At 35.8% G+C, this 11,501-nt stretch overlaps 1 protein-coding gene and 1 long non-coding RNA gene across 4 annotated transcripts; both read right to left on the bottom strand.

The window, feature by feature from the left end:
• Positions 1-399: 399 nt before the first annotated feature.
• Positions 400-3,857, bottom strand: LOC111018754 (uncharacterized). Of its 2 annotated transcripts, none has more exons than XR_002602445.2 (4): positions 2,800-3,857; positions 1,222-1,695; positions 692-758; positions 400-590 (listed from the first exon to the last, which is right to left on the bottom strand). It is a non-coding gene; the product is annotated as an uncharacterized LOC111018754 (long non-coding RNA). The 2 variants fall into 2 exon arrangements; XR_002602444.2 differs by having other exon boundaries at positions 698-758; positions 2,800-3,856.
• Positions 3,858-5,086: 1,229 nt separating this feature from the next.
• On the bottom strand, positions 5,087-11,042 carry LOC111018663 (uncharacterized). 2 transcript variants are annotated; one of them, XM_022294854.2, is made up of 6 exons: positions 10,495-11,042; positions 7,909-8,617; positions 7,146-7,509; positions 6,338-6,722; positions 5,531-5,770; positions 5,087-5,442 (listed from the first exon to the last, which is right to left on the bottom strand). In XM_022294854.2, exons 1-4 carry the CDS (start codon positions 10,769-10,771, stop codon positions 6,672-6,674), a joined length of 1,401 nt encoding a protein of 466 aa, XP_022150546.1. In that variant the 5' UTR covers positions 10,772-11,042; the 3' UTR covers positions 5,087-5,442; positions 5,531-5,770; positions 6,338-6,671. The 2 variants fall into 2 exon arrangements, with proteins under 2 accessions (XP_022150546.1, XP_022150547.1); XM_022294855.2 differs by having other exon boundaries at positions 5,087-5,435.
• Between the last annotated feature and the right edge of the window lie 459 nt (positions 11,043-11,501).

Genomic DNA, 11,501 nt, shown 5'->3' with positions numbered 1-11,501 from the left:
AAAGGAAATATATTGAATAGAGAAAGTTAGAAGGAAGTGTGTGAAATTTTGAAGAACATAAACGTGTTAAAAGCGTAGCTTGATAACACCCTTTTTGTTGCTAAAAAAAACAAAAATTATACATATTTGACCATAGTTTCAGATTTTCTGTTTTTGACTAAGAAAAAGTAAAACATGCTGGAGAGGAAAATTAGAAAAGACAAAAATTAATTACGAGACTAATTTTCAAAAACAGGAAAGCAAAAAAAAATATAACGGATCTCTTTGTATGTAGGATTTTAAAATATATTTTTCAAATTGTAGGTAAGATTTTTAAAAATAGGCTTCAACACGTGTTTAAGTTTTTCAAAACTTCACACTTCTTGGCATTCTAACTTGTATTTTTAGAAAATAAACGTATTGACTCGGGAACTTTGCAATCTCATTAAATATTTGTTAAGATCCGTAAAGGAAAGGAAAATATGTAAAGGTATTTTTTTTTTTTTTAACAAAATAGGATAGGGAAGAACTGCGCATCTTACCATGCCAATGCTGAAAAAGATCCGTAGCACGGCCTTACATGCTTCGCCATCCATTGAGCGACTGTAGACCTAACAATTTCATACCAAATTCATGTGTTATAAGGGTGCTTAAAACTATACAATTAGAAACGAGAGCAACAAGATATTAGACGAGACAGCAAGGACTAAACTTGTACTTTAACCTGTCTCCGGAGGATGAGATCCAGAAGACGGGACAGATCCAAGTTGTGGTAATTCCTGTGTTATAGTTCACAACAGGAGCAGAGGAAGTAAAATTGGATGGATACCTCAGCCAAATTACAACTTCTAATATAATTCACCATGTCTATCAAATGAGTACATTTGAGCTGCACCATTTTTTTGATAGTAAATAAACATAGCAGTTTCTATAAATGATGTCTCTTACTAGTTACTATAAAGTACTACTGTCCTTCCTGGTATATGATGAGTTACAGACAACAAAATTCCATAGAAAGAAATTAAGAATCCTGATATAACCACCACACAGCAGTTACTAGGTTGTGACCATATAACAACATAATATTGAATTTGATGGCTTTCTGGCATGAAGAGACAACACAATTAAATTAAATGGCAAGGAGAGAAGATACAGAAAGCTTCAAATATTTTCAAAAGCCAGCTAAAGGGAAATTAACAATCTAGCGAAAAGAGAATGATAAAGACTAAGAGCATGCCATACCTTACACAGCTCATGCCATAATCAAGATCTTTGCAATCAACCTCACGATCCGTAAGAATAGCTACCCTACTATTTGGTTTGTGTCTACCAAGCAGTTCCTTTTCATTCCCGCTCTACTACTAGTTGAATATTCAATCAAACCCCTGCTAGAATTTATATCAGAAACTCCAGAAATCATCTTCTCTTCAACCCTTTGAAATGCCTAAAGCACTACAATCATTATCCCATGGCCTTTAACCAGCATCTATTTTCCCACTAGCATTAGTATCCGAGTTACTGGCCAATTTAAATATCCGATCATGGACCTTATTGAATTCTTCTTTCCTATCTTCCACTCTCTTGAAACTATTTGATTTTTGTTGAGTGTGCACTTGCATCGCCAGTTACTTCTGAGTTCTGATACTCTCTGTGATCTCTGTTTGATAGCAACCTTTGTGATTCTGTTTTGTTCTGATGATAAACTTACAGGAATATCTACAAGACGAACAGCTTGATGTCATCACTGAGAAGTTTAACATAAACATACAATAGTTTTAGAACGGGACCAATCAGAAAAACCATATAATAAAACCATTAACTGCAGGAGTAATGCGGTACTGCGTGATGGGCTGCTAACTGTAAATATGAGGTAGGGAGATGCTGAAACTCAAATTTCTGTTGGGCTTGGATCACGAATAAATTTGTCAATATGTTGTCCATCCAAAGAACTAAACAACAATGTGGTATGACTCATACAAAGAGCATTAAGTTTTGTGGAATGAGAAGGCAAAGGACATCATCAACCACCAATTCTCAACAGAATATATAATTTAAAAGAGATTAAATTGTATTCTGAAAATAATCCAGTTGAATATGATGTCGAATTCAAAACTTGGTCTATACATTGAAGAGGAACCATAACGAAGAAAACTCTTTAAATTAATATCCATACACAATAGTAGACAACAATACTATAATGCACGAAAGACAGAAGAAAATCATCAGTTACTAGTTTCAACACATAACATAACTTTTGAAAAAAGAAATGTAATTCTATTTGAAACTAATCCACTTAACTATGATGCACTGCACATGTAGTGGCCGTCCAAATTGTCTAAATAAGAGGAACCATATTCACAAACGGAACTCAAAGTTAAGAATCATAATTCATAACATAGATCACCAAATTCAAGAACTATACAATTGAAATACCGTATTTTCCATCAACCAGTCTCCAATCTACCTTCTATCCCAAATTCGTATGCAGGATATAACAGATAATGTAAGAACTGAATAGTGACTACCTATCAGGATTGGATTCAATAGCATCAAACATTCAAATACCAATCACATGGAAAAACTACTCAGAACACTGCCTCTGAGACCACAACATAGACATGTATGCAAATGAAAAAGGAAACGAAACCTAACGCGACCTACGATATAGTCAGCAATTTTATTCTATCTGCCGAAAATCACCACCAATAGCAACGAATACAACGCTGATTTACACAATGCATGTCAAGTGCAATGGTTCAGACGTACAAATAGTAGAAACGGCTACGAGTTGGTCGACATCAGTAATAATCAATCACTTACTCGAGAATCGCTCGCGATGACTCTGAAAAGCCTGGTAGAATCCTCGGATTCATTGTCAAGAGAAAATGAAGATGAAGAATAAGCAGGGAGCGCAACGCCATTCGTCTCATGGCCTCAACCATGTCAGCGACCTCCCATGACTCAGGACCTTCGAGATCCTCTGCTGCAGAGGCCTCCATGGTAAGAAGAAAGACTAGAACTCCAAGCTCCATGCAGCAAAAGCGAGGCATTAGAGAAAAAATGCATGCAAAATCTCTAGGAGCTAGGGTTTCCGATAAATGTTATTTGGCGCGATTGGCCGCGACGCGACGATGGACTTTCTCGAGCAATTTCGATCGCAGCAAGATAAACATTGGAAATGAAATGCAACGAAGAGGAAGATCGCAAGAAAACTGTGGAATTCAAATTGCATACTGAATCTCTTGAGATTAGGAATCCCCGATCGAGGTCATGAACTTTGGCGGGAAAAAAGTAGAACACGAAAAGAAAACGGAAGGAGATGAAGTTTGATGGGTTCGCCGTGGTATTTATATTTTAGGTTTAAATATTATTTAATTTTAATATAATATTATTTAGTCTCTTATTTTATTTTCCCAATTTTCGAATAAGGATCCGACTCTCACAAGTCGAGAAGAATTCCATTCATCTGTTCCGCGGTTCACTTTGCCACCTTGCCTTCGTAGGGCTGAACATGTGCTGATAATATCTTATTTATCTTGTAAATTATAGTCTTTTATTTTATCTAATTACTTTACTTTTTCAAAAATAAATTTTCTTATGTTGCAATTTAGCAAGATCTTTGAGTTTTAGCTCAAATAGTTAAAAGATATATCAAGAACTTCAATGTAATTACAATATGTTGGAGAGAAAATTCGAACTTCAATTACCTTGTGCTATGTTTGCTATGTTCGTTTTGACAGGTCTAGTTAAATGTTTATTGAAAAGTCAGAAGAACAAAATAATTATAATACATGGAAATTTAGACATTAAAATAAAACATGTCAATCAATGAACGAATTGTTTTAGAGAGAGAGAGAGATAGAGAAAGGAGAAGAAGAAGAAAAAAAAACTCAATCCGTTGGAAGTGGAATGTGAACCTCCAATAAAATACAATAAAAACAATACTTCAGAAAGACTTATATTTCTATTATAAATAGATTGAATACTTTTGTTTTGAAGCTTTTTTATCCTTTTTAATATGATATAACCTTATAAAATTAAACATTTTTCTTTTCTTTTTTAAATTTTCAATATTTAGGTATTGTATCAATATATATTTTTTCCTTTATAATAATATAGTATCAACATGTGAAAGTATGAGTTCGAATATTTACCCTATAAAATAATAAATGATGACTTGAAATCTGTAGCAATAACCAAAAATTTTATTGCTTAGCTATTGAACAATCATACTGACTGGTTAACATTCAAATACAGTTGAAAAGCACAACAAATTCACCATGGTGTGTTTAAAAATATTTTGAAACTAACCACTTCTAAGTTCTAACAAAAAATAATAATAAATAAAATAATTGTAAGCTCTTTGCAAATGATAAATGAATTTTACCTCTATTTTTCAAGGAGATTAGGGGTAATTTTAGAAGTGATAATAGAATGAGTGATCTAAAAAAAAAGTATAATTGATTTTTCAAAATGACTATCCAATAATACCTTAAAAATCAATTTAAAGTAATTTTTAACTTTCCTAAAATCAATTTTTAATTTACCAAACATGATCAATAAAAATAGAAATAGAAGTAATTTTATAACTCCAAACCACACCCTACAGGCACTTTAATAGAGTTTAATTAAATATCTAATAAACTATTTGACTTGTAAATGAATTAACAGACGAGGTGTTACGAGTCAATTGAATTCAAGATACATCATGCATATGTAAAAGTTCATCTTTACCTGTCGCCCCTCTAGAATCATTTCTATAAAGTTTTAATTTGAAAATTAATTACAATTACAAAAGAAATCAGCTCAAATAGCCTCCTCTTAAAAACGTAAAACTTAGAAACTATTTGACAGCTTTTCAAAAAAATATCAAATAAAGATGTGAATAAATCGTTCGTAATATTACAACTACTGAACTAATTGATTCTCATAAAAGAACTTTATCTAATATATATGAAAACTTTGAAAAGAATAAAAGCTTACAAAGAATAATTAACCAACGTATTTTCAAAAACATCTTCCTGGAAATAAGAAAAATATTCTAAAACAACCTCCAAACAGTCTCGACTTGCTGACGTTGACAACGATAACAAACCTACAATTAACATTCACCATATAATGATGCTAAAATTATATTAAAACAAAATATAGAAAGGTGTGGAAGTAGTACCGAGATTCTTCAACATATGAGAAGTTGAAGTAATGATGTATAGTGGTTGAGGCATCCCTCAATTTACATTCCAAGTATGAAGTTTGATACTCTTGACAAAGAGCACCCTCTTTCATCAAAAAGCATGGACTTTCTAAAAATTTCATACCTGCCCATCAGAAGGGTGAAATTGCCACTCGATCCCACAAGTAGATGATTCCCACATTGGGCGTTTGGGATTGTTTTGCTCAGACTGCTAAAGCTGAGAAGGAAATGGAAAGCAATGCCTATTTCCTGCGCCATCCATCTTTGTCCTTGGAACAAGAAAGAAAGAGAGATACCAGGCACGATGTAAGTGATAAGAGTTAAGGAACTGAAATTGAAACAAATCTGTGAACTTACAGGATTTAGTAGAGTTAAGAGCAAAAATGTGAAACCCACGATCGACAAAATCATGGGGTTTCAAGCTGGTACTCAAACTGCAGCTACGGATCTCTCTTGATCCGAGTATATTTTTCCAAGCTTCATTCTCCTGGTTGTGTAATTGAGGTCTCTTCCTTACATTTCAATTTGTGAAATTTTTGGCATCTAACGAGTACAGTTCTGAGGTTTGCTTTGACAAAAACCAAATCCTCCCATACGCTGAAAATGTAAACAATGAAACGGAAGAATTGGAGTTAAACACATGGACCTCATGGTAAACGAGAAGCCAAACTAAAGAATTCTCCAGAAGACATTAAACCAATTTTCCATGCCCAGAAAATCACATGGGAAAAATGATTTCCGGGTTCAGAAACTGCACTACCGATATATCAATGGCACGAATGACAGAGATGTCCGGATGGCTAAAGTCACATATGACAACGCGAAGTGTTAGAAGTGTCGGAAATGTCTAACGTTAGGTTTAAAAACATTAGGCCCAAGATGAAATGTGGAAATCCCCTAGTTTCAAAATTAACAGGCTCTAATATCCTCTCAACAATAATCTCTCCGTCCATTGACTGTAACCTTAGTTAAAACTACAGAACCAAAGAAAAGGATAATATTATGTTTATGCTTAAAACTATACCAACAAACATTATAAAGTGACAACTTTATCTTTGTCCACGTTCTCAATTTTTTCAATTTCTTTCAAGTATAACTAATGGGAAGTGATCAGGTAAAGTGGGTAGGGAAGAGGTCCATATATCATTAAAAAAAAGCATGTACCTTCCTCCAAGATCTGCAAGTACATTCCCAGCGGGTTGCTGATTCTTCTATTCAACTTTTCGTCAATATCAGTGGCAAGAGCAACCTGAGGAGCTCAGCCTACTATTGCAAATTCCAAAGCAATGAGCTGCTTCATCAACCATAAGAGATGCAAGAAGCTCCAATGGAACTGACGGTGGGAAGAAGCATATTAAGTCACAGAAAATATGGATCCTTCTAAGCCCACCTCAGTCTTTATGCCTGCCCCTTGCCATTTCAAGTAAAAAATGTACATTGAAAGCCCATGATATATCATAACTACCAGATGGCGGGGAGCAGGCATGGCCCATGCCCCTCACCGGGGCCGTGCTAATCCAAAACTTGCATCTGGTTGCTGTTGGTATTGCTGCAAAACCATAAGATCAGGATCAACAGAGCGTGAATGAAAATAAAACACGCTCAGGTACATTGTGTTTAAATAGGAAGAAGAAAGGTAGCAATCCCAAACGAAAAATGACAACCACAAATTAAATCCACAAATCATTTGCACAAAAGGAAACTTTGCTCGATCATTCATTTTCTTTCCTTCAGCTGCCCTTTCCTGATTTGTAATCTATGATCACGTGCAAAAAAAATGGAAGTGGTATACGTCCAGTGACTCCAGTTCAATGAAAAGAATACATACTTTTCAGTCAGTGGGATAAAGTCAAAGGTACTCGATAAAATATCACCACCACAAGTGTCAAGACACAGAAGAAGGGCTGCACCCAAGCCTAGCTTAAAAAGGTTGATTGCATCAAACTGAATAAAACAGTTAGTAAGTCCAAACCTGTGAAAAGGGTTGATGAGTTTGTTCATGAGGATGGATAAAATGCATTCCAGACTGCTGACCAGGATACTGGGAGGAATGCAGGTACACGCCAGAAGATGAATGGGCATCAACATTTGGATTCAAAGGTCTAATCATTGCTTCCCGATGACCGTATCCCAAACCTGCAGGGGATGATTGGGCATTCCATGGCCCAGGTACATGTGGAGGGAGGGGTCTAGGTTGACATTCTGAAACGGCCTGTCTATGAGCAGAGCCAAGTTGTGGAAACTCAGTGTTATAGCTCACTGCAGGAGCGTACATGGGCTGCACAGTGTATGGCCCTCCACTGAAGCCAAACCCCGGATCAAATCTCTGCATATACCTGAAGAAGAATTTAGAACCAGAAATTTGGCTAACTTACTATCCCAGCAATAAACTTCTGGATGCATCTCAGATGGTAAAATTTCTAGCAGTGGCTTATCATCCAGCAGTGGCTTATGGCTCAAAAATACCATGTTTCTTGAATTATAAAAAGTTGTGCTATTTGACAAAAGTTTGCATGATTAGTCCTCGAAAAAATAAGAGAACCCTTAATTTTCACCAAAAAATAAGAAGACGTAATAAATTAAAATATTTTATCTCAAAAGAAACAAAGTAGAAAGAGAATAAATGGAAAGCTTGGAAGCTTCTCAAATACCTGCTCAACCATCTCGTGACAAAAGAAGCAGTCAATTAAAAAAATTGAGATAAAGCCAAGAGGATAATGGATGGCATTTGATACCTGTCGTAGCTCCTGTCATAGTCAGGATCCTTGCTGTCAATCTCACGATCTCTAAAAATGGCTACCCTACTATTTGGTTTGTGCCTACTAGGCATCTCCTTGTCAGTCCTACTTCTACTCATTCTACTGCTACTAGTAGAACAGTCAATCAAACCTCTACTAAAATTTGTATCAGAAACTCCAGAAATAATCTTCTCCTCAGCCTTTGAAGCACCCAAGGCACCACGATAATTATCCTGTGGCCTAGGATCAGCATCCACTCTCCCACCTGCATGACTACCTGAGATACTGCTGGAGTTAAATATTCGTGCACGAGCCTTATTATACTCTTCCTTCCTTTCTTCCACACTTTTCGAACCACTTGTTTTTGATGAATTTGCATTAGCATCTCTGGATATTTGGGACCGTTTCTGTGGCCTCTGTTTGATAGCAACCTTCATGGAACTATTTTCTTCTGATGGTAGACTCACGGGAATATCTGCAAGGCGAACAGCTGGCAGACGGCATTCAGATGTCTTGCGAACAATAATTTTGGAACCAGACCCATCAGGTAAACTATTGTCCAATAGAACCATGGACTGCAGTGAATAATGTTGGGCCACCCGATGTGCAGCTAACCGTAAATATGAAGTAGGCAACTGCTGAAATTCTAGTTGTTGTCGAGTAGGATCACGAATAAATTTCTCAACATCTTGCTCCATGCGCAAAACTAAAGCAATGATATTATAAATATCAAATATTATCAATTGAGGAGGATATAATCCAAAGAAAATCAATTGAGGAGAATAGATCACGAACACTATGTTTTCAACAATGAAAATAGTACATATTGATTATCAAGCACTGCAAATAGAGTTACTAATTAGAATCTTCTAAAATGAGGAAATGAGTTTGTAAGCATCATTGTGAAAAAGAAGGAAAAGGTGCTTCCTAGAAACTGATGAACTTCTAGATACAAGAATTTTAAATTTCTGATTTATGCTTTCTGGTGGTGATGATTTTCTATTAGATGCACAATCTTCCTTGATTATGTGAAAAGTTACAACCCTATTCCATCTATTCCTTACCAGATAGGACTAATATTTCAAAAGGCTAAAAGCAGCTTTGAGGCTTTTCAGAGACAAGGCATAAGCCTCAATTTTAATTTAAAAAAATTATGCAAATCTTAATCTTGTGGGATCAAGTATTATTGCAAAACACAATAGTTAGGTAAAAGTATTTAAAATAAAATCATCCCTGTCAATTGCCACTTAAATAAAAATTCTTTTTTTTGGAAAGGAGCTTAAATAAAAATTCTAAAAGGACATATTTATCATCACTACTATTATCACTAATAAGACCAACTTATACTAAAAAATTTTGCCTCTAATGTTATCAAAGCGTATGCAGTAAAAATAGTAATTGATTGAATTGTCACAACTCATGTATTAGCATTCCATACGAGTGCGTGCACACGCACAAAAAAAAAAGAAAGAAAGAAAGACCCTTATATTTGTTAAGACTTGAGCAAATTAAGAGGCGTGAAAACTAAGCTTTTTCAATGCATTTTAAGGGAGATGTAAGCCTCTTATAGTCCAAAGAAGGCACAAGTCTTGAGGCCAAAATTTAAAGTCTTGCCTCAAGTCGTAAGCCTAAAACCCTATTAAAACATAATATAAGTTTTAAAAAAATGCCTGCTCCAATTTGATCTGACAAAGAGTAGAATTACAAAATAAATTGGAAAGTGCACACAAGCTAGAGGCATGGAATTTAGCTAAATCTAGAACATCTCCCCAACTCATACACTTTTCTTTAATAGCCTCCTAATTCTATTCATCCATATTCCCCGAATGGAAAAGGTTTCTAGTGCATTCAGCCTAAGCGACAAAACCTATGCCTTTCCTCCAGAAACCGTGTCCACAAAACAATTCCTCAATAAGAACAGTTTCACTTGTTTTGGATACCATCCTTTCCTAAGAACTTTACATGCTTCCAACTTCCTTCTCCATCTTTTAAATCTCTTCCTGTACTAACGTTCGAACCCAGCATTTAAGTCCTACAACTCCTTTATCAATTTATTCTTAAAGTCCACCACCCCATGTAAACTAGGAAAACAATCAACTAAGGAACTGCTACCAATCCACACATCTTCCCAAAATTCTCTTACCACCATCGCCAACCTTTATCTTGGAATGCTTAAACTCATATAGTCATATTACTTAGTTTTTAAGATATTACTCCAAACAGACTATATCATGCGGCTTCTTGAAAACGCACCACATAGTTTTTTAGTAATAACACTTCTAATGCAATTAATACAAACTATGGTGCTTTCTTTTAGTATTATAAAGTTTTGGTTTTGAATTTTCGGTTTATCAATAAAATGTATCTCTCCTTTTCAAAAATAGTACGCAGACAGCGACGCTCTCTTACTATCGATTGGCAGCAAGAAAGGAGGCATTTGAAAGACTAGACCATACTAAAGACCGGTCACTTCTGGCCCAGCTTCAAGAAGGCCGAGGCTATCTCCCTCGTACCAAATGTGACATTAGAGAATTCATGAAACTGATCATACCATCCATAACACAGAAAAGGTAAACGACTTACTTGATAGGCGCTCCCGAGGGTTATGCAAAGCTTCGCGAAGGAACTGATCAACCTGATTGATAACATCTTCGGAAACGCTATCGAAAGTAGAAGAAACCGAGGCGGGAGGGGAGGGAAACGAAGCGGGAGCAGCATCGGCAACGGAGTGGTCCAAGGATTCGGAATTCTTTTTAGGAGACGAAGAGGAGGGGAGCATCAATCGGCTCATGGCCTCGTCCAAATCGGCGACCTCCCATGAATCCGGTGCTCCGAGATCCTCCACCGCAGAGCCCTCCATGGCCAAACGAAGGACGAGGAACCCTAAAGTCCTGGCACCAAGCGAGACATTAAAGATCAGAGAATAAACGCCCCCAAACAGGAGATCGAGGCAGCAGGTGAATTTGGGGATCGGAATTGCATTTAAGGATTAGGGTTTCGGCTTTCGACCACCGTGACGGAGGCGGAAGAAGAAAAACAGAAGAGTCTAGACGAGAGAATTTGGCGACCGCGATGATTGATGATGAAAGTTGAATGGTTTGAGACCGCGTCAAAGGTTGCGTGCTTTCGACGCGCACGATATCCTCTCGCGTTTCCTTTTTTTTTTTTCTTATTTTTTCTTCCTGTGCGCAGTGTTGGGCCTTATTGGATCAATGACCCGTTCCGAGACGGGTGGTTTTTGGAGGCTTCTTCTCATATATACACGTATACCCCTAATTATCAAAATTATTCCAATATGTTAAACATTAATTCCGAATGTTTTAGTATTTTTTTTCAATTTAGTTATCATGATTTAAATATTTTTAATTTAGTGAAATCAAACATTTTTTTTAATTTAGTACTTAAAGAACGTATATTTTAATTTATTACCAACTATTAAATTTTATCTTTTATATTTTTTAAGAAGAGTAATGATCCTTTAGAATCCTCCAACTCCCATATGTTATATTCAAAAGACTAGTGTTTTAATATTTTTCAATTCGTTTATTTTTGTTTGTAAGCATTAAAATTGACTAACGAAAGCTTGCATG

This window comes from Momordica charantia, assembly GCF_013281855.1.
Source record: "Momordica charantia cultivar OHB3-1 chromosome 9 unlocalized genomic scaffold, Mcharantia_2.0 BLBB01000009.1, whole genome shotgun sequence".
Classification (NCBI taxonomy): domain Eukaryota; kingdom Viridiplantae; phylum Streptophyta; class Magnoliopsida; order Cucurbitales; family Cucurbitaceae; genus Momordica; species Momordica charantia.
Note: the sequence above shows the minus strand (reverse complement) of the source record. Positions and strands in the feature narration are given on the sequence as shown.

What these genes read in the sequence shown, in the direction of transcription:
- LOC111018663 (XM_022294854.2), bottom strand. Translation starts at nt 10,771, where the DNA reads ATGGAGGGCTCTGCGGTGGAGGATCTCGGAGCACCGGATTCATGGGAG. An exon ending in TATGACAGGAGCTACGACAG is followed by an intron (nt 7,510 to 7,908) that starts GTATCAAATGCC and finishes ATTCTTCTTCAG; the next exon opens with GTATATGCAGAGATTTGATC. An exon ending in CTCATCAACCCTTTTCACAG is followed by an intron (nt 6,723 to 7,145) that starts GTTTGGACTTAC and finishes ATGGTTTTGCAG; the next exon opens with CAATACCAACAGCAACCAGA.